Source organism: Panthera uncia (assembly GCF_023721935.1).
Source record: "Panthera uncia isolate 11264 chromosome B3 unlocalized genomic scaffold, Puncia_PCG_1.0 HiC_scaffold_1, whole genome shotgun sequence".
In the NCBI taxonomy this organism is placed as follows: Eukaryota; Metazoa; Chordata; class Mammalia; order Carnivora; family Felidae; genus Panthera; species Panthera uncia.
The window spans coordinates 114,762,776-114,788,159 of record NW_026057582.1 but is presented as its reverse complement, the minus strand read 5'-3'; the positions used below and the strand labels follow the sequence as shown (position 1 = coordinate 114,788,159).

The following is a 25,384-nucleotide window of genomic DNA, read 5'->3' as shown; positions in this document are numbered from 1 at the left end:
CAGAGCAAACCTGAGATTAGAATGATCTACAAAAGATTATTTTATTATTTTAAGATAATTTCAAGGCAAATTATATCACATAAATGATACAAAAGGTAAATATGCAATACTATTAGCACCAGTTTTAAATAAAATAAGTAAAATTCCATAGCCTTCCACCTGTCTACCACATAAAAAGGTTGATTCAATGTCACTTGCCATTTTTGCGGGAAGTCTTCTGCACTGTTATTGGTGGACAAGACTGGGCAGGTGATACATCTGAAGAAGCAGGGGAGCCTGTGTGATGAGCCTTTACCTTGTCAGCCCAACTGACACCTGTGGGAGCCAGACGGGGAGCAGCTACTGTGCCAGGTGAACCCCTATGGAGAAAATTCTGCATTATTAAATCAAATGTAAAAGTTAAAATTTTTTAAACTTTAAATACATACTTAATATTATTCTGGTCTCTGTTTTATTTATTTCTGATTTTTGTTATTTCCTTCCTCTAGTAAATTTTGACTAAGTTTCTTCTTTTTCTAGTTCCTTGTGGTGTAATATTGCTTATTTCAACCTTTTCTCTTAACACAAACATTTATAGCATAAATTTCGCTCTAACATCTGCTTTTGCTGCATCCCATAGGTTTTGGAATATTGGATTTTCTTTTTCTTTGAGACATATTTTGATTTGCCATTTGATTTCTCATTTGGCCCATTGCTTGTGCAGTAGTGTGGTATTTAATATTTACATATTAAATATTTACATTATAAAAAATAAAAAATTTGAGAAAAAATTTAAAAAGTGAAAAAATATATATGATGAAATATTATGCAGTCAATAAAAAAGAAATGGAATACGCCTGATTAAAAAAAAAAGAACCTGAAATGTTTCCAAATAAAAAAGCAATGTAGGGGACACATGGGTACTCAGTCAGTTAAGCATCCAACTCTTGATAACGGCTCAGGTCATGATCTTACAGTGGTGACATTGAGCCCTGCATTGGGTTCCACAGTGAGCATGGAGCCTTAAGATTCTGTCCCTCCCTCTCTCTCTGTCCCTCCCCTGCTTATATACTCTCTTTCTCCCTTATATCTGAAGAAGAAAAAAAAAAATCAGTGCAACATTTTACTCCCTACTGATTTGCTATATAAATGTCACTATCACTATTTATGTCATGTCTATTTAAATAAATTTAACACATTTCAAAACTGTTTCTTTTTTTTTAATTTTTTTTTTTGAGAGAGAGAGAGAGAGAGAGAGCGCGCGCGCACAAGCAGGGGAGGGGCAGAGAGAGAGAGGGAGAGAGAGAATCCCAAGCAGGCTCCAGGTTCCAAGCTATCAGCACAGACCCTGACTCAGGGCTCGAACTCACAAACCACTAGATCATTACCTGAGTGAAAGCCAGGCATTTAACCGACTGAGCCACCTAGGCACCCTAAAACTGCTTGACTTTTCCCCCCAAAAGTTAAAATTTTAAATATATGCTTAATATATTTAAATTTTAATTGTGTGTGTGTGTGTGTGTGTGTGTGTGTGTGTGTGTATCCACATATACAGAGTACCATACAATAACAATTTAAGTCAAATATATTTAAAAATTTATGTTGGTCTAATACTTCATTAATTTAATATAATATATTGTATGGGAAGAGGGATGATATAAAAGCTCTCATTCATTCAGTTTAAAAGAAAATTTCAGTTAAATGGGGACTTTTAAAAAATATACATATATAACTTAAATATTTTATTTTGAAACTCTTATCATTTAATAATATAAATGTACACTAATTTGTCAATATATTGACATAGACACTATCAAAGAACATATTCAAAGTCCCGAAAGAAAAAGATTTTCAACCAAGAATTCTATGCACTACAAAACTATCCTTCTAAAACTAAAGGACAAATTAAGATAGTTTCAAAATAAAAACTGAGAAAAACTGCCCAACAAGACATACTAAAGGGGGTCCTTCAGGCCAAAATGAAAGAAAAATAGACAGTAACCTGAATCCACATTAAGAAATAAAGAGCACTAACAAAAGTAACTACATAGGTAATAAATACAAAAAAATATATAAATGTCTTCTTTCTTTATAACTTTTCTTCTATTGATTTAAAATATAACTGCATAATATAACAATTATAAAACTGCACTGATGGGATTACAATGCATAAAGATGTAATTTCATGACAGTAACATAGTTTATGATATACATTTAGATCTTTTGTTATAAAGAAATTGCCAGTTCATGTTATGAATCATTTAGCATGAAATATGTTCATGAGTTTTAATTTTTGGATCCTAATTATATTTGAATATATTACATATTATAAAATCTTCTAAAAGTTAAACTTTACTGGATTTTTTAAACTTTGATTCAAACAATTTCAAACATATACACAAACATATACATGGATTTTTTTAAGTGAAATACCAGTTGTATAATACTGTATTATTCACAGAAAATAATTTACTATAATGTAAGCCTTAGTAGGCTTTTTTGAGTTTGTCTCACCCAAAATTTAAACTTCTTCGAGCATTTGATGTTACACTTATTCTATCTGTTGATGGACTTGGAATCACATGACGTCCTGGAGACATCTTCTTTACTTCCCATGCCAAAGAAGTTGGTCTGTCAATTCAAGACATACAACAGATTAAATTAACAGAGAAAAAAGAAAAATTTTTCATCTTTTTTCTGGTTGTTGCTGGGTGAAAACATAATCAGGTCACAATTTTTCCCTAGAGTACTGTTTACCGGCAAGTTACCATATTACCAGGAAGGAACACAGATGACGCATGGTCCAGGATTTTCCACCCACTGCAGCACAGTAACATCTAAAATGGGCTTTGGGGTTACAAAGATATGAGATACACTACTTAGGTTTTAAAAGTCTCCATATACCCAGCTAAAAACACATTAAAAAGACAATGGTATTAATTGAGCCTACTACACAACTAAACTGGTGTATGATGCCCTGGAAAACTAAGTGTGTAGAACAGAGATCAAGACAGAAAAACAGATGAGAGGGTTAAATGAAGAATACACAGGAAAATATGAAGTCTCCTTTTTCTACACGGGAGTGGGAACATAAACATTTCCCTGCTCTTTGCTGGGAAAGCTAACTTCTTCTTCACTGTTCCCCAAACCTTGACAGGATGCACAATTTTTACTAAAATGTTTTCCTAAGGCAGCATTTTCACTATCCCTAATGCCCTCAATGGGAACCTCCATAACTCCCAGAATCTCCTTCTCTCTTACTCTGCATTCAATCTAGTGGTTGCAATTTTCTTGTCACATTAAAAACTGACATTTGTTGGGCGCCTGGGTGGCTCAGTCGGTTAAGCGTCCGACTTCGGCTCAGGTCATGATCTCGGGGTCCGTGAGTTCGAGCCCCGCGTCGGGCTCTGGGTTGATGGCTCAGAGCCTGGAGCCTGCTTCCGATTCTGTGTCTCCCTCTCCCTCTGCCCCTCCCCCATTCATGCTCTGTCTCTCTCTGTCTCAAAAATAATAAAATAAACATTAAAAAAAAATTTTTTTTTAAAAACTGACACTTGTTGTTAGAAAACAAGAAAATTCAGATAAAAGATTATCCAAATAAAGTCTAAAGCTTTTGACAATTTATTGTCAAATCACCTTTCAGAAAGGTTCTAACAAATTATAACTCAGCCAGATAAAAAGTGTCCATTTCCCTTGAACCTCCTCAACAGTATCTTATTTTAGAAATGTCAATGGCTTGGGAGAGACAGCACTGCTTGCAAAGTCTAAAATAATTATTACTTGGCACTTTACAGGAAAAGTTTGCTGACTTCTGTGCTAGAGTTTCAGTATGTGACAAGTTCATTTTCTTATACAAATTTTAGTAACAGTGTTTATTTTTTAAAAATTCATTAGCAAAATATTTGTTTTTGTATTTGTTTTGTTTATTTATTTTTATTATCACTACTAGTGAAGCTGAAATTTCTTACCACCCATTTAAATGTCTTCTTTTAGGATTTGCATGTTGGTAGCTTTTGTCATTTTTTTCCAGTGGAATCTGCATCATTTTCTCCTTAATTTGAAATCATTTACTACTACTATTATTATTACTATTATGGCTACCAATCCTTTGGCACAGATGAAAGAATTATTTAAATTCGAATTTTATTTTTGGTTGTCTCTTATGTGGAAAGGCATATTTTATTTCTATTAAATCAAGCCTATTAGGGGCGCCTGGGTGGCTCAGTCGGTTAAGCGGCCGACTTTGGCTCAGGTCATGATCTCACGGTCGTGAGTTCGAGCCCCGCGTCAGGCTCTGTGCTGACAGCTCAGAGCCTGGAGCCTGCTTCAGATTCTGTGTCTCCCTCTCTCTCTGACCCTCCCCCATTCATGCTCTGTCTCTCTGTCTCAAAAATAAATCAACATTAAAAAAAAAATCAAGCCTATTAATACTTTCCTTTGTGGTTTCTGCTTTAGTCTTATAGAATTCTTACAATCCTGAACTCCTGATGATGGCAGCATAGGAGGATGCTGGGCTCACAGCGTCCTGCTGATCGCTTAGATTTCTAAGCACCTGCCTAAATAACCCAGAAAACCACCAGAAGATTACCAGAACGGACTCTCCAGAGCCAAGCATAGACAAGAGACCCATGGAAGAGGGTAGGAAGGGCAGAGAGGCAGTGCGCGCTAAGCAGACTGGGGAGGGAGCCGGGGTGGTGGAGGGGCAGACCGCCCAGTAAGGCAGAGCGCCCCTGAGTCTGCCTTGCAAAAGCAGAGGGGCCGGACTGCCTGAGTTCTAACAGCCACCGGGACTTAACATCTGGAGGGTTAAAAGTCATCAGCTCTGCTCTCAGAGAGTGGGGAAGGCGAGAGGACAACAGGAGGGAGAGTTGCTGAGCCCAGGAAGACAGAGCTCAGCTCGGTCACTGGGGAACAAAGGTGCCGGCCAGCGCCATCTCCCTCACCCATCCCCCAGCCAAAATCCCAAAGGGAACCAGTTCCCGTCACCAAACTTGCTTGCAGCGCGAAAACACCTAATGCTGTGCTTTTGTGGATTCATCCCTCCAAAGGGTCTGCCTGCCTCCCTCCCTCCCGGTGCTTCAGGGCCCCTGCCGCAGGGGACCACCAACAGCAAAGCGTGAGCTAAGCCTGCCCCTCCCACCCCTGTGCACCTTGCGGATTCACCCTGGCTAATACGCCAGATCCCACTGAAGCAGCACCACAAGCCTGGCAGTGTCCAAGTAGCCCAGACAGGAGCCACACCACTCCACAGTGAGTCCTGTCCCTGGGAGAGGGGAAGATAAGGTACCTACCAATCTGACTGTGGCCCCAGCGGTGGACTGGGGACAGACACCGGGTCTGACTATAGCCCCGCCCACCAACACAAGTTACCCCAGGCAGCACAGGGGAAGTGCCCTGCAGTTCCACCACTCCAGGGACTATCCAAAATGATGACACAGAAGAATTCTCCTCAAGAGAAACTCCAGGAAGTAGCAACAGCTAACGAATTGATCAAAAATGATTTAAGCAATATAACAGAACATGAATTTAAAATAATAGTCATAAAATTAATCACTGGGCTTGAAAAAAGTATAGAGGACAGCAGAGAATCTATTGCTACAGAGATCGAGGCTAAGAAACAGTCAGGAGGAGCTAAAAATGCTATAAATGAGCTGCAAAATAAAATGGAGGCAACCACTGCTCAGATTGAAGAGGCAGAGGAGAGAATAGGTGAATTAGAACATAAAATTATGGAAAAAGAGGAAGCTGAAAAAAGAGAGATAAAAAAAATCCAGGAGTATGAGGGGGACAATTAGAGAACTAAGTGATGCAATGAAACACAACAATATCTGTATAATAGGGATTCCAGAGGACGAAGAGAGAGAGAGAAAGGGACTGAAGGTGTACTTGGACAAATCATAGTTGAGAACTTCCCTGATCTGGGGAAGGAAACAGGCACTGAAATCCAAGAGGCACAGAGAACTCCCTTCAGACAAAACTTGAATCAATCTTCTGCATGACATATCATAATGAAACTGGCAAAATACAAGGATAGAGAGAAAATTCTGAAAGCATCTAGGGATAAACACGCTCTAACATATAAAGGGAGACTGGTAAGACTAGTGACGGATCTATCAACTGGAACTTGGCAGGCCAGAAAGGAATGGCAGGAAATCTTCAATGTGATGAACAGAAAAAAATATGCAGCCAAGAATCCTTTATCCAGCAAGTCTGTTATTTAGAATAGAAGGAGAGATAAAGGTCTTCCCAAACAAACAAAACCTGAAGGAATTCATCACCACTAAACCAGCCCTACAAGAGATCCTAAGGGGGATTCTGTGAGTGAAATGTCACAAGGACCACAAAGTACCAGAGATATCACTACAAGCGTGAAACCTACAGACATCACAATGACTCTAAACCCGTATCTTTCTATAATAACACTGAATGTAAATGGGCTAAATGCGCCAACCAAAAGACATAGGGTATCAGAATGGATAAAAAAAACAAGACCCATCTATTTCCTGTCTACAAGAGACTCATTTTAGACCTGAGGACACCTTCAGATTGAAAGTGAGGGGATGGAGAACTATCTATCATGCTACTGGAAGCCAAAAGAAAGCTGGAGTAGCCATACTTATATAAGACAAACTAGACTGTAAATTAAAGGCTATAACAAGAGATGAAGAAGGGCATTATATAATAATTACAGGGTCTATCCATCAGGAAGAGCTAACAGTTATAAATGTCTATGTGCCGAATACAGGAGCCCCCAAATATATAAAACAATTAATCACAAACATGAGCAACCTTATTGATAAGAATGTGGTAATTGCAGGGGACTTTAATACCCCACTTACAGGAATGAAGAGATCATGTAGACACAGGATCAATAAAGAAACAAGGGCCCTGAATGATACATTGGACCAAATGGACTTGACAGATATATTTAGAACTCTGCATCCCAAAGCAACAGAAAATACTTTCTTCTCCAGTGTACACGTAAGATTCTCCAAGATAGATCACATACTGGGTCACAAAACAGCCCTTCATAAGTATGAAAGAATTGAGATCATACCATGCATACTTTCAGACCACAATGCTATGAAGCTTGAAATCAACCACAGGAAAAAGTCTAGAAAACCTCCAAAAGCATGGAGGTTAAATAACGGCCTATGAAAGAACGAATGGGTCAACCAGGCAATTAGATAAGAAATTAAAAAATATATGGAAACAAATGAAAATGAAAATACAACAATCCAAACGCTTTGGGATGCAGCAAAGGCAGTCCTGAGAGGAAAATACATTGCAATCCAGGCCTATCTCAAGAAACAAGAAAAATCCCAAATACAAAATCTAACAGCACACCTAAAGGAAATAGAGGCAGAACAGCAAAGACACCCCAAACCCAGCAGAAGAAGAGAAATAATAAAGATCGGAGGAGAAATAAACAATATAGAATCTAAAAAAAACTAGAGCAGATCAATGAAACCAAGAGTTGGTTTTTTGAAAAAATAAACAAAATTGATACACCTCTAGCCAGGCTTCTCAAAAAGAAAAGGGAGAGGAACCAAACAGATACAATCATGAATGAAAATGGAATTATTACAACCAATCCCTCAGAAATACAAGCAATTATCAGGGAATACTGTGAAAAATTATATGCCAACAAACTGGAGAACCTGGAAGAAATGGACAAATTCCTAAGCACCCACAAATTTCCAAAACTGAAACAGGAAGAAATAGAAAGCTTGAACAGATGCATAACCAATGAAAAAATTGAATCAGTTATCAAAAATCTCTCAACGAATAAGAGTCCAGGACCAGATGGCTTCCCAGGGGAATTCTACCAGACATTTAAAGCAGAGTTAATACCTATCCTTCTCAAGCTGTTCCAAAAAATAGAAAGGGAAGGAAAACTTCCAGACTCATTCTATGAAGCCAGTATTACTTTGATTCCTAAACCAGACAGAGACCCAACAAAAAAAGAGAACTACAGGCCGATATCCCTGATGAATATGGATGCAAAAATTCTCAGTAAGACACTAGCAAATCAAATTCAACAGCATATAAAAAGAATTATTCACCATGATCAAGTGGGATTCATTCCTGGGCTTTAGGGCTGGTTCAACATTCACGAATCAATCAATGTGATATATCACATTAATAAAAGAAAAGATAACCGTATGATCCTAACAATCGATGCAGAAAAAGCATTTGACAAAATTCAGCATCCGTTCTTAATAAAAACCCTCAAGAAAGTCGGGATAGAAGGAACATACTTAAACATCATAAAAGCCATTTATGAAAAGCCCACAGTTAATATCATCCTCAATGGGGAAAATCTGAGAGCTTTCTCCCTGAGATCAGGAACACGACAGGGATGTCCACTCTCACCACTGTTGTTTAACATAGTGTTGGAAGTGCTAGCATCAGTAATCAGACAACAAAAGGAAATCAAAGGCATCAAAATTGGCAATGATGAAGTCAAACTTTCACTTTTTGCAGATGACATGATATTATACATGGAAAACCCGACAGACTCCACCAAAAGTCTGCTAGAACTGATACATGAATTCAGCAAAGTCGCAGGATACAAAATCAATGTACAGAAATCAGTTGCATTCTTATACACTAATAATGAAGCAACAGAAAGACAAATAAAGTAACTGATCCCATTCACAATTGCACCAAGAAGCATAAAATACGTAGGAATAAACCTAACCACAGATGTAAAAGATCTGTATGCTGAAAACTATAGAAAGCTTATGAAGGAAATTGAAGAAGATACAAAGAAATGGAAAAACATTCCATGCTCATAGATTGGAAAAATAAATATTGTCAAAATGTCAATACTACCCAAAGCTATCTCCACATTCAATGCAATCCCAATCAAAATTGCACCAGCATTCTTCTCGAAGCTAGAACAAGCAATCCTAAAATTTGTATGGAACCACAAAAGACCCCGAATAGCCAAAGTAGTACTGAAGAAGAAGACCAAAGTGGGAGGCATCACAATCCCAGACTTTAGCCTCTACTACAAAGCTGTAATCATCAAGACAGCATGGTATTGGCACAAAAACAGACACATAGACCAATGGAATAGAATAGAAACCCCAGAATTAGACCCACAAAAGTATGGCCAACTAATCTTTGACAAAGCAGGAAAGAATACCCAATGGAAAAAAGACAGTCTCTTTAACAAATGGTGCTGGGAGAACTGGACAGCAACATGCAGAAGGATGAAACCAGACCGTTTTCTTACACCATTCACAAAAATAAACTCAAAATGGATAAAGGACCTGAATGTGAGACAGAAAACCATCAAAACCCTAGAGGAGAAAACAGGAAGAAACCTCTCTGACCTCAGCTGCAGCAATTTCTTACTTGACACATCTCCAAAGACAAAGGAATTAAAAGCAAAAATGAACTACTGGGACCCCTAGGAGATAAAAAGCTTCTGCACTGCAAAGGAAACAATCAACAACACTAAAAGTCAGCCAATGGAATGGGAAAAGATATTTGCCAATGACATATCAGACAAAGGGCTAGTATCCAAAATCTATAAAGAGCTCACCAAACTCCACACCCGAAAAATAATCCAGTGAAGAAATGGGCAGAAAACATGAATAGACACTTCTCTAAAGAAGAGATCCAGATAGCCAACAGGCACGTGAAAAGATGCTCAACGCCGCTCTTCATCAGGGAAATACAAATCAAAACCACACTCAGATATCACCTCATACCAGTCAGAGTGGCCAAAATGAACAAATCAGGAGACTACAGATGCTGGCGAGGATGTGGAGAAACGGGAACCCTCTTGCACTGTTGGTGGGAATGCAAACTGGTGCAGCCGCTCTGGAAAACAGTGTGGAGCTTCCTCAAAAAATTAAAAATAGATCTACCCTATGACCCAGCAATAGCACTGCTAGGAATTTACCCAAGGGATACAGGAGTGCTGATGCATAGGGGCACTTGTACCCCAATGTTGTAGCAGCACTTTCAATAATAGCCAAATTATGGAAAGAGCCTAAATGTTCATCAACTGAAGAATGGTTTATATACGCAACGGAATACTATGTGGCAATGAGAAAGAATGAAATATGGCCTTTTGTAGCAACATGGATGGAACTGGAGAGTGTTATGCTAAGTGAAATAAGTCATACAGAGAAAGACAGATACCATATGTTTTCACTCTTATGTGCATCCTGAGAAACTTAACAGAAGACCATGGGGGAGCGTAAGGGAAAAAAAAGAAAGGTTAGAGAGGGAGGGAGGCAAAACATAAGAGACTCTTAAAAACTGAGAACAAACTGAGGGTTGATGGGGGTGGGAGGCAGGGGAGGGCGGGTGATGGGTACTGAGGAGGGCACCTGTTGGGATGAGCACTGGGTGTTGTATGGAAACCAGCTTGACAATAAATTTCATATTTAATAAAAAAAAGAATTCTTACCCCCAAAAAAATATATAAATATTGCAGTTTTTACATTTAAATCTCAAGTCTAAGTGAAATGAATTTCGATGCTTGATTTGAGGAACAGAAGATGGGTAATGCCATCTACAGGGAATTTAAGGTTGTTTTCTATATCTAAAAGCTGCCTCAAGAAGCAAAGAGTATATATGCTGATAAGCGGTTAAGATAAAAAGAGATGTCCCAGTGATACTCTACGTGGAAAACACAAAAGACTCCACCAAAAAACTGTTAGAACTGTTACATGAATTCAGCAAAGTCGCAGGATATAAAATCAATGTACAGAAATCAGTTGCATTACTATACACCGATAACCAACAGAAAGAGAAATCAAGGAATCGATCCCCTTCACAATTGCATCAAAAATCATAAAATACCAAGGAATAAACCTAACCAAAAAGGTAAAAGATCTATGTGCTGAAAACTATAAAGAGCTTATGAAATAAATTGAAGAAGATAGGAAATGGAAAAATATACCATGCTCATGGACTGGGAGAAAAATATTCTTAAAATGTTGACACTATAAGCAATCTATACATTCAATGCAACCCCTATTAAAATAATACCAATATTCTTCACAGAGCCAGAACAAACAATTCTAAAATGTGTATAGAACCAGTAAAGACCCCGAAGAGCCAAAGTAATATTGAAAAAGAAATCCAAAGCTGGAGGCATCACAATTCCAGACTTCAAGCTGTATTTCAAAGCTGGAATCATCAAGACAGTATGGTACTAGCACAGAAACAGACACATAGATCAATGGAACAGAATAGAGAACCCAGAAATGTACCCACAAACGTATGGCCAACTAATCTTCAACAAAGCAGGAAAGAATATCCAATGGAAAAAAGATAGTCTCTTCAGCAAATGGGTGTTGGAAAAACTGGACAGTGGCATGCAGAAGAATGAACCTGGACCACTTTCTTACACCATACACAAAAATAAACTCAAAATGAATGAAAGACCTAAATATAAGACAGGAAACCATCAAAATCCCAGAGAAGAACACAGGCAACAACCTCTTTGACCTCGGCCACAGCAACTTCTTACTAGAATGTCTACAGAGGCAATGGAAACAAAAGCAAACATGAACTATTGGGACCTCATCAAGATAAAAAGCTTCTGCACAGTGAAGGAAACAATCAACAAAACTAAAAGGCAACTGATGGAATGAGAGAAAATATTTGTAAATGACATATCAGATAAAGGGTTAGTATCCAAAACCTATAAAGAACTTATCAAATTCAATACCCCCAAAACAAATAATCCAGTGAAGAAATGGGTAAGAGACATAGACACTTTTCCAAAGAAGAAATCAGATGGCTAACAGACACATGAAAATATGCTCAACATCACTCATCATCAGGAAAATCAAAACCACAAAGATATACCACCTCACACCTGTCAGAATAGCTAAAATTAACAACTCAGGAAACAACAGATGTTGATGAGGAGGCAGAAAAAGGGAAGCACTTTTGCACTGCTAGTGGGAATGCAAACTGGTGGCACCACTGTGGAAAACAGTATAGAGGTTCCTTAAAAATTAAAAATAGAGCTACTCTATGACCCCACAATTGCACTACAAGGTATTTATCCAAAGGATACAAAAATGCTGCTTTGAAGGGACACATGCACCCCAATGTTTACTGTAGCACTATCAACAATAACCAATTTATGGGAACAGCCCACATGTCCACTGTTTTATGAATGGATAAAGAAGATGTGGCATGCATATATATATATGTGTGTGTGTGTGTGTATGTATATACGTATATATATGTATATGTGTGTGTGTGTATATATATATATATATATATATAAAATGTACACACACACACACACACACATACAGTTAAATCTTGGATTTTGCAAGTAACTTTTTCTATTGAGTGTTCAACAAGATGAGCAAAAATTTCTAATAAATTTTCACTTGATAAGCAGTTTTGTAATACAAGTATTATGGGATGCCATATATCACATGATCAGAACTGGTTCTCTCCCTCTCCTGCTGTAGGATTGTGGGTTACTATCGCCCATGCTCGAATGCTCAGTCTCAGGCTGCGGTTTGGTTTGGCAGAAATCAGTGATTTTTCAGAACACTAGAAGGTGCCCAGAATTGGTACTAGTGTATTTTTTGTTACTTCAAGGACCTATGGACAGTCCTTTGTTTTTCCATATAAGAGTAAGCTTAGGAATGCTTTGCTTCATTCTAGGTCAGGCTGCCTGCATATATAGACCCTTTCCTCTGCTGCCTTATTGCCAGTTACATTAAATACCATATATGACAAGAGTTTATTCATACTGTACTGTCGTTAACATCCGTGCAAGGGCGCACAATGGCTCCCATGCAGAAAAAGGTTGAAAAGAAAGGCAGTAAGAAGGAGGAAATGATTATGATAGAAGTTAAGAAAGAAATCATCAAGAAGCACAAACAAGGTATGCGACTGGCCAAAAGTACAAGATTTTGTAAGTCTGTGTCTGCATCTTGTCTGCAGAGGAGGAAGAAAAGAAGGCAGAAGAATTCCTCACTTCAAATGAGATTAAGGAGATGTGTAAAATGTGGGAAACAATGCAAAGTTTTGTAGAAAAGCACTACCCAAATAAGGCTGTTAGCAGTGCAAGCAATGAATCTGTTTAACAACAATGCAATGTCACATTTGCATGAAACCCTCAAAAGGAGGCAAAAGCAAGCATCATTGGATAGATTCCTTGTTAAAGTTGCATGAAAAGTAAAAGATTCTATTTTTTTTTTTTAATTTTTTTTTCAACGTTTTTTATTTATTTTTGGGACAGAGAGAGACAGAGCATGAACGGGGGAGGGGCAGAGAGAGAGGGAGACACAGAATCGGAAACAGGCTCCAGGCTCCGAGCCATCAGCCCAGAGCCCGACACGGGGCTCGAACTCACAGACCGTGAGATCGTGACCTGGCTGAAGTCGGACGCTTAACCGACTGCGCCACCCAGGCGCCCCGAAAAGTAAAAGATTCCACTGAGCCAACAGATAGCATTGATTCCATTAGTGATAGTGAAAGTCGTCCTACACAATAACCTTCCTCTTTCTTGTCTTCCTCACACCAGCTATGTAGGTTTTCAAAGGTAAATGCAGGTTAATTTATTTTTCTTTATATTTTATTATTTTGCATTATATTATAGTATTGCAATCATTTTTATATGAATATTTTTGGGCTGTGAAATGAAACATCTGTGGAGTTTTCATTATTTCTTAAGGGGAAATTTGCTTTGATATACAAGTGCTTTGGATTACAAGCATGTTTCCATAATGAATTATCCTCACAAACCAAGGTTTTACTGTACAATGGAATATTAGTGATCAAAAAGAATGAAATCTTGCCATTTGCAACAATGTGGATGGAACTAGGGTGTATTATGCTAGGCAAAATAAGATGAACATAGAGGAAGGGAAGGAAAAATAAGATAAAAACAGAGAGGCAAATGATAAGAAACTCTTAAATACAGAGAATAAACAGGGTTGATGGGAGAGTAGGGGAGAGGGGAAAATGGGTGATGGGCACTTGCTGGGATAAGCACTGGGTGTTATATGTAAGTGATGAATCACAGGAATCTACCCCCAAAACCAAGAGCACACTGTACACTGTTATTTTAGCCAATTTAACAATAAATTATATTAAAAATAAATAAATTTTAAAAAGAAATTTTAAAAAAAGGAAAGAAGAAAATAAAGATTTATTGCAAGGATATAAAATGTACAAGGTCAAGGACATCCAAGGTGGGAAAAAAACTAGAATCAAGACTCATGAGGATAAGACCAAGAAGAGAGAGGCTTTAAAGCAACACTCTGACGCTCTCAAAGTCCACATGATTTCTTGTTTCCTGATTCTCTGGGTATATCTTTTCCATTTTCTTGGAACCTACTTTCTTCTGCTTATCTTCACAAAAACAATAGAGCCACCAATCCCAAATCAGCATGATGATCCCTTAACTTGGTTCAACCCAGTGAGGGAATGCACATCCCTTGCCCCCACAAATCTACTTACCTATTATCCAGGGTTAAGTGTGAAGTTGTTTGGTACAAACACAGACAACTAGGCTTGACCCACCCAGGGAGTGTGGGTAAATCAAGTACCAAAAACACCATATCAAAAATTTTCATTATGAGATACGAAGTCAGTCAGTCAGAGAAAGACAAATACCATATGATTTCACTCATATGTGGAATTTAAGAAACAAAACAAAGGGGAAAAACAAAAAACAGACTCTTAACTGCAGAGAACAAACAATGGTCACCAGAGGTAAGGGCAGGGATGGGTGAAACAGGTAAAGGGGATTAAGATGAGTACTGAATAATGTACAGAATTGTTGAATTGCTATATTGTACACCTGAAACTAACATAACACTGTATGTTAACTACACACGAATTAAAAACAATTTTTTTTATTATGAGGAACAAAAATGTTAAAAAAATCAACACATCATGGTTTCCCTGAATTTGGTTTCCTGGGGATCAAGCCTTCCTGGACTTGTCTCTTGGGATACCTTTAGTCTCCTCATTCCTTCATGGGGCTGATACCTCAGGATAGGACAGTACATGTTCTGTACTGAATGATTCCACTTATAGAAACTGAACCACAGTTAAGTCCAAGGGAAAGAGGAGCCTAGGCCTGTTTTCTCTGGGTAAAAAGGTACCATCGTAGCTTCAAGTGACTTGGTCCAGTTCACAATGGTTCAGTTTTCACTTATAAGCTTAACTGAGTAATAAATTGTTCTTCTGCCTTTGCACATAACCAAAATAATACTAAGCCTAGTTGATCATCTATCTCTGGAGTTGTCTCTCAACTCTCCCTGTTGCTACTATTCCAGTCTGAATAGCCATAATCTGTAATCTATACTGCTGTACTTCAACCTCCCCACACTGCAGCCAGAAAGAATTTTAAAATCACAAATCTGACATGTCACTTCCTTAACTTAAAAAAAGTCTAAAGTTTGTATCATGTCTACAGAGCCCTACATAATCTGGTCCCAACCTACCTCTCTAGGTTCCTTTCATGCTATCTTCCCCTTGTTCTCTCCATTGCAGTCCTGCTAAACTGTAAATTCCCTGACTATACTGTGCTCTCTTCTACTTCCAGGATATCACATATACCCATCACCTCTACCCGGGATTACCCTTTTGTTCTCTGGTTGTCAAGCTAACACCTACTTGATACTTCTGTCTCACTTAAATATGCCCTCCTTGGGGAAGCTTTCCTGATTCAGCAAAACGGATGATGGAGCTTTTTCTTATATTTCCCAAGTACCCTGTATTTCTTTTTGATGAATTTTGTGCACTGATAAGTATTTCACATCAATCTTTTCTGTGAATGCACTATGTATCTCTTAAGGGCAGGGACTGCGTCTGTTTCCTTCACAACAATAGTTCCAGAGCGTGGCACTTAGGACTCAAATGTTGTGTGGTTATTTCAAATTAAAGTTTCTCGAAACAGATTAACATAGGGGAAAAAAAAGAGGGGGGGTGCAAACCATAAAACAGGCTCTTAACTCTATAGTTAAGAGGGTTGCTGGAGGGAAACATAGGCAGGGGAGTGGGTTAAATTGGTGATGGATATTAAGGAAGGCACTTGTGATGAGTACTAGGTATTACATGTAAGTGATGAATCACTAAATTCTAATTCTGAAACTATTATACTATATGTTAACTAAATGGAATTTAGGTAAAATTTTGAAGCAAACAAACAAAAAAATGAAGGTTTCTAAAGTAACTTTGATCTCTCATTACTCCCCTAATCGAAAATCATCAATTTTCCTCACTGAGTACTACATTAAGAAGAAACATGGAGAGACTGGGAGGTTCAGTCAGTTAAGTGTCAGACTTCAGCTCAGGTCATGATCTCATAGTTCGCGGGTTTGAGCCTTGCATTGGGCTCTGTGCTGACAGCACAGAGTTGCTTGGAATTCTTTCCCTCCTTCTCTCTTTGCCCCTACCCTGCTTGCGCGTGCTCTCTCAAGATAAACTTAAATAAATATATAAGAAGAAATACTATAATTTTCCCTACATTACTTTCACTTCACACATGCTCTGCATTTTAATAGCTGTCTTAATTTTCTCTCTTCATCTAAAAGGCCAACCACTTGGGGCGTCTTGGTGGCTCAGTTGGTTACGTGTCCCACTCTTGATCTGGGCTCAGGTCATGATCTCACAATCTGAGCCCCTCAGCAGGCTCCACGCTATCAGCACTGATTGGGATTCTCTCTCTTTTCCTCTCTCTGCCCCTCCCCCGCTCACGCTCTGTCTCTCTCTCTCTCTCTCTCTCTCTCTCTCTCTCTCTCAAAATAAATAAACTTTAAAAAATAAAATAAGAGGCCAACCACTTGTTAAGATCCATCACATCTTTTAAACACTTCTGCATCCTGCATGAAATCCTTCCTCATCTATCCCCTACAAGAGAAATGACCCTGTCCTGTTCTGAACACCTGTAATAGCTTTTTTGTAATAATAAGCTCTATTTTATTCCACCCTTACACTACAAATTCATGAGAGTAGTCAATGTATCATATTCACCAATTAAATCTCTGTACTGGATAAAAGTGCTTTGCACTAGTAGGTACCCAATAAATATCTGTTACTGAGCTGAATAAGAAATACAGATCCCAACTTTTAGATTTTTACAAGTTTTAAGTTAAGCTTAAGTCAAGTTAACTGTCAACTTCAATGACTGCTTTTGAAATTGCTGGCTGCTATACAGACCAAAGTTCATTACCTGCTTTGAGCATCTGTCTTCTCTAGCTTTTCCTGAAGTTGAATCCAGTCAATCAATGCTTTGAAATCTCTCACATAGTTATCCAGCATCATTAGCACCTCCTAGTTAAAACAAACAACATCATTAAACTCCATTCTGATACTGAAAAGTTTTAAGAAAAAACTTTAGACTGAAGTACTTAGGAATTAATAGTTTTTACATTGTACTCCTCATTGAGAAAGTAGCAAAACCTACTGATTTCGTTTTTTTTATTTTGTTTTATTTTCATTCTCACTGTATGATAAGAAATTAGTAAAGCTGAGAGTCCAAAGACCAAGAGATGGTATTGATATTCTTTCTCAAGAACCACCCCCCGTGACCATTCTTTTAATCTTTTTTATTATTAACTTTAATAAACAGTAAAGTGTATAAATGTATATACAGATCATTTCAAAGCAAAGGCCCATGCATCCATCCACCCAGAACAATGCTAGTCTCTAGAAATTACCTGGTGTCTCCTCCCAATCATTACTCTGTCCTTGCTCTGAGGCAACCACTGCTTTGACTTGTAATAGTTCAATTTTTACCTGATTTTGAAATTCATATAAATGAAATTCATAGAGTATTAACATTTTGTGACTTCTTTTTTTACTTTGTTTACTAGGCTCATCCATGTTGCAGGATGAACCTGCAATTTATTTATTGCCATTGTCCAAGGTCACTTACTGAACAGTATTATATTGCATGCATATTTATTTATCCAATCTACAGCTGAAGAACACTGGGGTGATTTCCAAATTATATGCTGTTATTCATGTATGTCCTCTGCACATATGTATGCATTTCTGTTGAGAACAAGCCCAAGAGAGGAAATACTGAGTCACAAGATGAGCATATGCTATACTCCAGTATATAACACCAAACTGTTTTCCAAAGTGGTTGCCACTCTCACCAGCAGTGTATGAGTCCTCCTTACTCCACACCCTCAACTACACTTGGTATTGTCTGTTTGGGGTTTACTTTAACCTAAGCCACTCTCGGTGGTGGTTATGTAATGGTTTCATTTTGGTTTCAAGATGGTTTTCTATGATTATTAAGGATTTTCAGCCTTTTTTCATGCTTATTAGCCATCCTCATTTTGTGAAGTGCCTATTCAAGACTCTTTGATGGGAAGGAATTCCTTACATCTTTTGGATATGGGCCTTTTTTGGTTATACATGTTGCACACATATACTTGACTTTTTACTCTCCTAATGGAATAGAATGTTTTGATGAACATAAATCCCTAATTTTAAGGTAGTCTAACTTCTGACTCTAAGACTGATACTATCTGCATCAATTTTAAGCAATTATTTTCCTACCACAGGTCAGGAAGATATTCTCCAATATTGTCTTTTAGAGCATGGGGTCTCTCCTCTGTTACAATGGTCTGTTTATCTATTTTTGTACCAATATCAACCTAACTTACACTGCTGTAGCTCTAAAATAAAACGCAAAACCCAGTAGAGTAAATCCTCCAACTATATCTTTGACTAGGCTAATGCCAGCCCCTTGTTATTTCGATACAAATTTTAAAATCGGGTTATCAATTTCCCAGGAGAAAAAATTAAAAATACAATTTTAATTGTAATTGCATATATTCTATAAAACAACTAGATGAAAACTGACATTTTTATAATATTGTATCTTCTGGTCTATGAAGAAATATATGTATCTTATTTATACCTATATATACTTGTACCTTATTCAGTGTCTCTCAAAATGTATGATAGTTTCCTGTGTAGAGGTCTTGCACATTTTTTTTAGCTTTAGCCCTAAGAATAAAGGGTTGCTATTTAACTTTTTTTTCATTTTCTGTTACCATTGATTTTTGTATCCAGCAACTTTAACTTACTCAATACATCTAATAATTTCTCTTTAGATTCTTCTGGATTTTCTAAATACATAATTATGAATATGTCATCTGTGAATAATGACATATTTATTTCTTCCTCTCCAAGTGTTATATATTTTATATGTTATTCTTGTCTTCCTGTGTTGGCCAGGATCTTAAGGACAATGTTGAATGGAAATAAAGATAGCAGACTTTGTCTCATTCCCAATTTCAGAAGGAAAGTTCTCAACATTTCACCATTAAGTATGATGTTTACATACGTTTTTGGAAGATTCTATTAGTAAAGATGTTCATTCTCAGTTTGCTGAATTTCATCAAGTATTTTTCCTAGGTCTACTGGGACAATCATATGATTTTCACCTTTATTCATCTAATTTGATAAATATTAATTTCATTCTCAAATGATAAAACCAACATTGCGGTACTGGAAAGAACCTAACTTGACTGTGATGTATTGTCCAGTATTTGAATAACCAGATTAATATATCAATATTTGGTTTAGGATTTGTGCATCTGTATTCCTAAGTGGTCTCTATTTTTCTTTCTCCTGAAACCTTTGGTTATCAAGGTTATGCTGGCAGAGTTCTTTTTCTATGTTCTAGAAGAGTCTGTATAATACTGGCAATATTTTGCTCATTTTTTTTTTTTTTTGGTTGAGATAAGATTAACACACCATAAAATTTACCATTTATAATTATACAATTCAGTCACTTTTAGTACATGCAGAGTTGTGCATCTATCCAATTCCAAAACATTGTCATCACCCCAAAAAGAAACCCAGTACGCATCAGCAGTCACTCCCCATTCTCTCCTCTTTCCAGCCCTTGGAAGCCACTAATCTACTTTTGCTCTCTATGGATTGGCCAGTTCTGGACATTTCAAATAAACAGTATCATACAGAATATGGCCTTTTGTGGCGAAATTCTTTCATTTAATGTTTTTTTTTCTGAATATTTTTTTTTAATATTTATTTTTGAGAGAGACAGAGACAGAATGCGAATTGGTTAGGGACAGAGAGAGAGGGAGACACAGAATCCGAAGCAGGCTCCAGGCTCTAAGCTGTCAGCACAGAGCTTGATGTGGGGCTCGAACTCATGACCTGTGAGATCATGACCTGAACCGAAGTCGGACGCTCAACCGACTAAGCCACCCAGGCGCCACTAATGTTTTCAAGATTAATCCATCTGGTACCACGTATCTGTACTTCATTCTTTTTCGTGACTAAATAATTGCATAAACAAACACATTTTGCTTATTCATTTATCGGTCGATGGATACTTGGCTTGTTTCCACCTTTTGCCTATTAGAAATAATGCTGCTATGAACATTCACATCCAAGTTTTTCTAGGAAAATGTTTCTATTTCTCTTGGGTGTATACCTAGTAGTGGATTTACTAAGTCATATGGTAACTCTAAATTTAACATGAACTACCAAAATGTTTTCCACAACAGCTGCACCATTTTACATTCCCAGCAGCAATATACAGGCACACCTCATTTGACTATGCTTCATTTTATTGCAGTTCACAGATATCATGTTTTTTTTACAAACTGAAGGTTTGTAGCAACCCTGTGCTAAGTCTGTCTACACCATTTTTCCAACAGTGATTGCTCACTTCATGTCTCATGTTACATTTTGGTAATTCTTGTAATATTTCAAACTTTTTCATTATTATTATATTTGTTATGGTTACAATTCATTGAAACCTCAGATGACTGCTAGCAATTTTTAGCATAAAGCATTATTTAAGGCACATACATTGTTTCCTTAGACATGCTGCTATTGCACACTTAGACTACAGTATAAACATAACTTATATGTACTGGGAAACCAAAAAATTCATTGACTTGCTCTATTGTGGTATTTGCTTGATTGCAGTGGTCTGGAACTGAACCTGGAGGATGTCCAAGGTATGTCTGTATGAGGGCCAAATTCTTGACAACCTCAGCAGCACCTGCTATTTTCTGATTTGTTGAGTCTAGTCATCCTAACAAGTATAGTAGTATTGTGGTTTTTATTTGCATTTCCCTGATGACTAAACTTATTGAGCATATTTTCATGTGCTTATTGGACATATGCAAATCTTCTTTGAAGAAATGTCTATTCAAATTATTTGCCAATTTTTGGCCTAGGTTATTTGTCCTTTATATTTTTGAGCTGCAAGAGTTCTCTCTATATATTCTAAATATTAGACTGTTATAAGACACATGGCTTGAAAATATTTTCTCTCATTCTGTGGGGTGTCTTGTCAACTAACAGCATCCTGTAATACACGTAAGTTTTTAATTTTAATGAAATTCTATTTATTTATTTTACCTTTGGTTGTGTTTTTGGTATGATATCTAAGAAACTGCTGCCAAGTCCAAGGTCACAAAGATTTGCACCTATGTTTTCTTCAAAGAATTTCATAGTTTTAGTTTTTACATTTAGATCTTTCATTTATTTTCAGTTATTTTTTTGTATATGGTGTGAGGTAAGGATCCAAATTAATTCTTTGTGTGCAGATATCTAGTTGATCCCAACACCATTTGTTGAAAAGACTATTCTTTTTCCATTAAATGGTCTTGGCACCCTTATCAAAAATCAATGGACACAGATGTGGATTTATTTCTGAACTCTCAATTCTCTTCCATTGATCTATAACTATCCTTATCCCAGTACCATGCTATTTTGATTACTGTAGCTTTGTAATGAGTTTTGAATTCTGAGTTTTGAAAAGAACTTTGTTCTTTTTCAAGATGGCTTTTGGCTATTCTGTGTCCCTTGCATTTCCATTCAGATTTTAGGATCACCTTGTCCACTTCTGCAAAAAAGGAGATTAGAATTTCAGTAGGGATTGAACTAAATCTGTATATCACTTTGGGGACCATTGCCATCTTAAGTTTTCCAATCCACAAGTTCAGATATCTTCCTCTTTATTTAGGTCTTCTTTAATTTCTTTTAATGATGTTTTGTAGTTTTTAGTGTACAAGTCTTGAACGTCTTTGGTTAAATTTATTACTCAATGTTTCTTTTTTTTTTCTTTTTCATGCCATTATAATGGGACTGCTTTCTTAATCTCACTTTTTTATTGTGCATTACTAACATATAGAAACACAATTTTATGCACTGATCTTGTATTCTGCAACCCTTCTGAGTTTGTTTATTAGCTCTAATAATTATATGTGTGTGAATGGATTCTATAGGGTTTTCTATATGTATCTGCAGATATATTCTTATATTCTATAAGTCATCTGCAGATATAATTTTACTTCTTCCTTTCAATCTGGATGCTTTCTATTTCTTTATCTTGTCTAATTGCCCTGGCTAGAACCTCAAGTATAAGACTGAAAAGAAGCAGTGAGAATAGACATCAGTATTTTGTTCCTGATATTAGCAGGGAAAGCTAATTTTTGTCTTTAGATAATCCAAGTTACATTACTGTAATACTACATTCTACATATTTGGCAAAGATTTTTTCTTCTTGGTACTGATTAGTCTTGCATACTAATGGCAATGAAAATGTATATAAGAAAAGACTATAAAAATATAGGCCACTGAGATCCATTCCATTGCTCAGAAAGAAAAATTGATCCCAAGTATAAATATGTGTGTAGACAGTGGTTAATTGCCCAAAGTTGTCATTTAAAATGTATAAGACAAAGAAATTTAAAGTGTTCACTTTATCAGTCTCATACCATTCTCACCCTACTCACCTTACTATAGAGACATACCAGTCTCATTTTACTAGAAATGGCAACTTTCCATACTCCCAAAGATGACCATCAGAAAATACCAACCAACTATAAAAATGATCATTTGGTTTATAAATACATTACTTTTCCATAACTAAGTCTTACTTTCTAGTATTATTGTAACTCCAACCAAGTATAAAAATGATCACTTGGATTATAAACATGTTACTTTTCCATAACTAAGCTTACTTTCTAGTATTCAGTGGAACTCAAAACCTCAAAAACACTTTTCACTTATGTTTTTTAAAATATAGATACACTTTGGAAATCAGACCCAAGATTGATTATGTATGCCAAATTAGCCACAAATAAAATACAGTACCAACCTCACATTAGTCATAAATGTTATATTCTAATTTAAAATACTCTTCTGAACAAAGAAGTATTGTTTATTTCCTTTCAAAGGTAATCCTTAGTGCCAAATCCTTGGTAATAAAAGTCTTCTACAATCAGGAAAAGGAAAAAATTTTTTAATTTACTTGGCTTCCTTTTCTCAATTCTACGAATATAATTCAAATTCAATTAAGTTCAACTTAAATCGCCTACATTAGGCACAGAAAGATATAATTCAGAATAATTTATTTCAGAAGTTTTATGATTTCCCTTTTTGCTTAAAAAAAAAGAAAGAAAAAAAGAAAAAAACAGAAAAAAACCCTCTAATGGGCAAGCATATAAGCAGCTACACTTCTGATACTAGTTGGCACAGAGAAAGTACATTTGGTGGCTTAAACAACCTATTTTAAGGAATGTTTAGCACAATGTTATCAGAAATGATCAGAGTGGTACCATGCAGCTGTAATCTGAGTCATGTTTTATGAACAAGGGAATACAAACAAGACACGCAGCTGGAGCAGCTTCTTAGTCACTGATGCACATCTTTCTCCCTACAGCTATGAAGGCCATTTTGTCAATCAGGATGAAACAGAACAAAAGTGGCTCTGAAAGTAATGTTATAGGCATTCAGATAACTACATATAGATATACAGCTAAAATTACCAATTAGTTTACCAATTGGCTGCAACGGATTCGATTGGTTTGTAATTAATTCTAGTTACTGGCGCACAGAGCAGGATGGTTGGCGCCATCCCTTTGTCCTCCTGACACACAATACTAGTGCACAGGCCCTTGGGCCCAGGACATCAACACAGCTCTCCAATTCAGCTACAGGAATGTGCACAGTGGTGTGCCCCTGTGGTGATAAAGGGATAGAAACATGCATCACATGAGAAGTCAGTGATAAAGGGAACCTTATAAGAAAGAGCTTTACCAAAAGTGAAACAAGTTTTTAAAAGCATTATTTTTAAGAACAATAGTTTTAAAAAGTTTTTTAAAAGCTACAAATAGAATAAATAGTTCAAAAGAGAAATCATTGGAAAGAAAAATGGCAAGTAAACCACTTTCAAAACTAACAGTATCATTCACAGTAGTCTTCAACCTTTAATCATTCATTTCTTTCAAATACTTCCCCTTAATTTTCTACATAAGCAGCCTAGTAAAAAAAAAATACAAAACATATTCAATGAATGAAAACTTATAAATGAAAATCTGCTAATGGAAACCACTCTCCTTTAATTTAATTTTTACCGGGTTCTTTGTGGATAAATAAACTTTGCAGTTGCCTGGGTAATGATACAAATATTCTACTGCAGTGGATAATTTTTATCTCAACTCATTTACAAGCTGGCTTGATTAGACATTTTCTCTTATGGTATTTCCTACTAACAAAACTCAAGAGACCTACTTCAGCTAAGAATAAGTAAACAATGATACTAAAAAATAATTTGTCATGGGGCACCTGGGTGGCTCAGTTAGTTAAGCATCCAACTTCAGCTTAGGTCATGATCTCACAGTTTGTGAGTTCAAGCCCCACAGTGGGCTCTATGGTCCCAGGGCAAACCCACTTTGGATCCTCTGTCTCCTTCGCTCTCTGCCCCTCCCTCACTCAAGCTCTCTCATTCTCTCTCAAAAATAAGTATTTTTAGAAAACTGTCGTAAACACTGTATGCTAGCCAACTTGACATATTAAAAAAAAATTGTTGCAAGTCTCAAAATAACATACTCAAATTCCCCACTGATGCCTGCAAGTTTACCTAAACACCTGCTTAAGGCATTTCTTTTGCCAAACTATTCTCCCAATACCAAACTAAATGCTTATATTCAGGCTGAAGGTCCTCAGCACTCATTTATACCAAACTCCTCATTTACAGACACAAAGGTAGAAAAAGGTTTGGTGATTTCTTCCAAAGTCCTACAACTAGCTTAGAGGAAACATGGAAATCACGACTATTCCTCACTTTCCTTGCAAAGGACAGTACAAATACCATGTGCAAAACTCTCCCACAATCCTACAGCCCAAAGTCACCTCTCCTGCTATGATATTACCAAGTATAATAACTAATGTCAATACATAGACTAAACTCCTAAGTGCTATTCCTGAACCTGAAAGGGAAAAAACACTTTTCTCCCTCATGCCGTTTATTGTTATAAATAAATGGTTATTGTTATAACACATCTCACATCCTAAGAGAAAAACACCATGATTTTTTCTAAAATTTTAACTCCCACTGAGTCACCATGCATGGAAGAGCAAAATCTACTTCAAAGGCATA

The 25,384-nt window shown here is 36.8% G+C and overlaps 1 protein-coding gene across 3 annotated transcripts in view; it reads right to left on the bottom strand.

Annotated features, from left to right (window-relative positions):
- The window catches only part of SCAPER (S-phase cyclin A associated protein in the ER), a 522,663-nt gene that overhangs the window by 421,469 nt on the left and 75,810 nt on the right, over positions 1-25,384 (bottom strand). For all 3 annotated transcript variants that reach the window (XM_049611895.1, XM_049611896.1, XM_049611897.1), the window contains 3 exons: positions 17,168-17,268; positions 2,494-2,610; positions 199-359 (listed from right to left, as the gene is read on the bottom strand). In XM_049611895.1, the coding sequence (XP_049467852.1) occupies positions 199-359; positions 2,494-2,610; positions 17,168-17,268 (379 nt within the window). The remainder of the gene's footprint in view (positions 1-198; positions 360-2,493; positions 2,611-17,167; positions 17,269-25,384) is intronic.